This window comes from Psammomys obesus, unplaced genomic scaffold, assembly GCF_907164565.1.
Source record: "Psammomys obesus unplaced genomic scaffold, mPsaObe1.curated_primary_1811, whole genome shotgun sequence".
NCBI classification, from domain to species: Eukaryota; Metazoa; Chordata; class Mammalia; order Rodentia; family Muridae; genus Psammomys; species Psammomys obesus.
This window is the reverse complement of record NW_026590486.1, coordinates 247,386-249,358: the sequence shown is the minus strand read 5'-3', so window position 1 is coordinate 249,358 and position 1,973 is coordinate 247,386. Positions and strand designations below refer to the sequence as shown.

The 1,973-nt window shown below is 35.0% G+C and overlaps 1 protein-coding gene across 2 annotated transcripts in view; it reads right to left on the bottom strand.

The window, feature by feature from the left end:
- Window positions 1–416: 416 nt before the first annotated feature.
- Luzp2 (leucine zipper protein 2) overlaps window positions 417–1,973 on the bottom strand; it is a 235,869-nt gene continuing 234,312 nt past the window's right edge. The window contains exon 11 of one of the 2 annotated variants that reach the window (XM_055607527.1): window positions 417–1,112. In XM_055607527.1, coding sequence (XP_055463502.1) covers window positions 1,005–1,112 — 108 coding nt within the window. In that variant the 3' untranslated portion in view covers window positions 417–1,004. The remainder of the gene's footprint in view (window positions 1,113–1,973) is intronic. The other variant, XM_055607528.1, reaches the window with a different exon arrangement.

The window sequence follows — 1,973 nt, the reverse complement described above, 5'->3', positions numbered from 1 at the left end:
AAACATCATTGCTTTTTAAAAATTATTCCATGTTATTTTGCCTTCATTAAACGGCCATTCTAAAATATCTATGTGCACCTTATCTGTTAATATTTTAGGATTTCCTTCCCATATTATCACCCATTAAAGCTGGCACTTCAGACAGCTTGAGTCACATCTTGAAACAATATCAGAGAGTATGCACAAAGGACCTGATAGACTAGGATCAGAAGGAAGCAGAGGAAGACCTCCCCTATCAGTGGACTTGGGGAGGGGCATGCGTAGAGAAGGAGGAGGGAGAGTGGGAGGGGAGGTGGGAAGGGTTCACAGGGGATACAAAGTGAATCAAGTGTAATTAATAAAAATTAAAAAAAATAAAAAATTTAAAAGATATTATGAAAGGTATTTTTTATTCATTCTAAAAATTCTGTGTGTATGTATCATATTAAATACAACTAATGAGTTCTAGTAATTAACTTATCATTGACAGAATTAACTGGACATAATTTTATATCAATGATTATTAGGTCAATATAATGTGACAAAAAACTAAATACCTAAAATAATGTATTCTGGTCTGCAAATTCCAACTTTGGAGGAAACGACACCAGATGGCCATTGTACAACAAAACTTTTATACATTTGAAATTTAGATTTTTAAAAACAGCAGGGCTCATATTTTATCATTTTCTAGCTGATGTTACCAAGTCCACCTTTGAATTCTAGATATCCATGCAAAGACCAAAAAAAAAAAAAAAAGTTATGGTTGTGCTTTAGCACAAAACAAATCAATTTGTACTGGCTAATTTTAGAGATGTGTGAGTGAAGAAATCCTTTTCATTAGATTATTGCTAAAGTTCATAATCAGCCTGGAACCTTTTGGAAATTGTGTAGTTCACATTATAAAGTTACATAAAGTTTGGAAAAAAGTTGCATGCTTTAGAAACGTGGTGTTCCCATCAAGCCTGTACTCTAGAAATATGATGATGGCAGGAAAGGGGAGCTTTTGATTCCATGCCTCCTGTTTACAGTATTTTCTCTTCTTTAGCTGGAGTCCCATCAAAACTGGCTGTTTGCTTTTCTGGGCCTTTTTTCTCTTCACATTCAGAACAAAGAGGCATTTGCAATTTCTGCTGAACAATATAGAAAAAATACAATTAGAAGAATAAAACAGGAATATTTAAGGTGAAAACACAAAATTGTAGTAAAACAACAAAGGTCTATAGTAGTAGTAAAACAACAAGGTCTATCAATGCAAATAAATAGCATCTAGACCTCAAGGATAGCCACAAACTAAACAACTATTCAAAATTTTACCCTATCTAAATATTGTGTTTACAGCTGGTACAATTCCTCAGCAGCTACTATGAGAAAACTTAGGTAAAATCATCCTTAGCATAAAATCATCTAATTCTAAAACATTCCTGAACATTGCTTTTATATAATATTTTATCATTTACCAAACAGTGTATTTGTAAAATCAGAATTAAGCTTTGCTGGTGAACTTGTTGTTTATTTTTGTGAAAGGTGACTACTTTTTATATCCGCTCCACTTTTCTAGTAATCTTTACTCTCTCATCTCATAAGAACTACAGACATGGTTTTTTTATTCTCTGTTTAGTTTCCTCTACCTTCTTGGTTGGCAGCATAGAGGGGAAGAAAGGGACCTGCTCTCTGTCTTTGCAGGGCCTCACATAGGTATACTGAAATCATTACTGTGGGGCACAGCAGGCAAAGTTCAGGATAACTGCTGAGGAAACTATACACAGTATCAGGCCTTCCTCCATGTCTTTTAAAATGGCTTATCAGGTAAAAGTGCTCTCCATCAAGCCTGATGAACTGATTTCCATGCCTGAACTCACATAGAAATAAAGAATAGAATTCTTCATATTATTCTTTGACCTGAACATAAGAGCCATGGCATGCTCCCTCCACTCCAGTGCGTGTCACACACACACACACACACACACACACACACACACACACACACACAC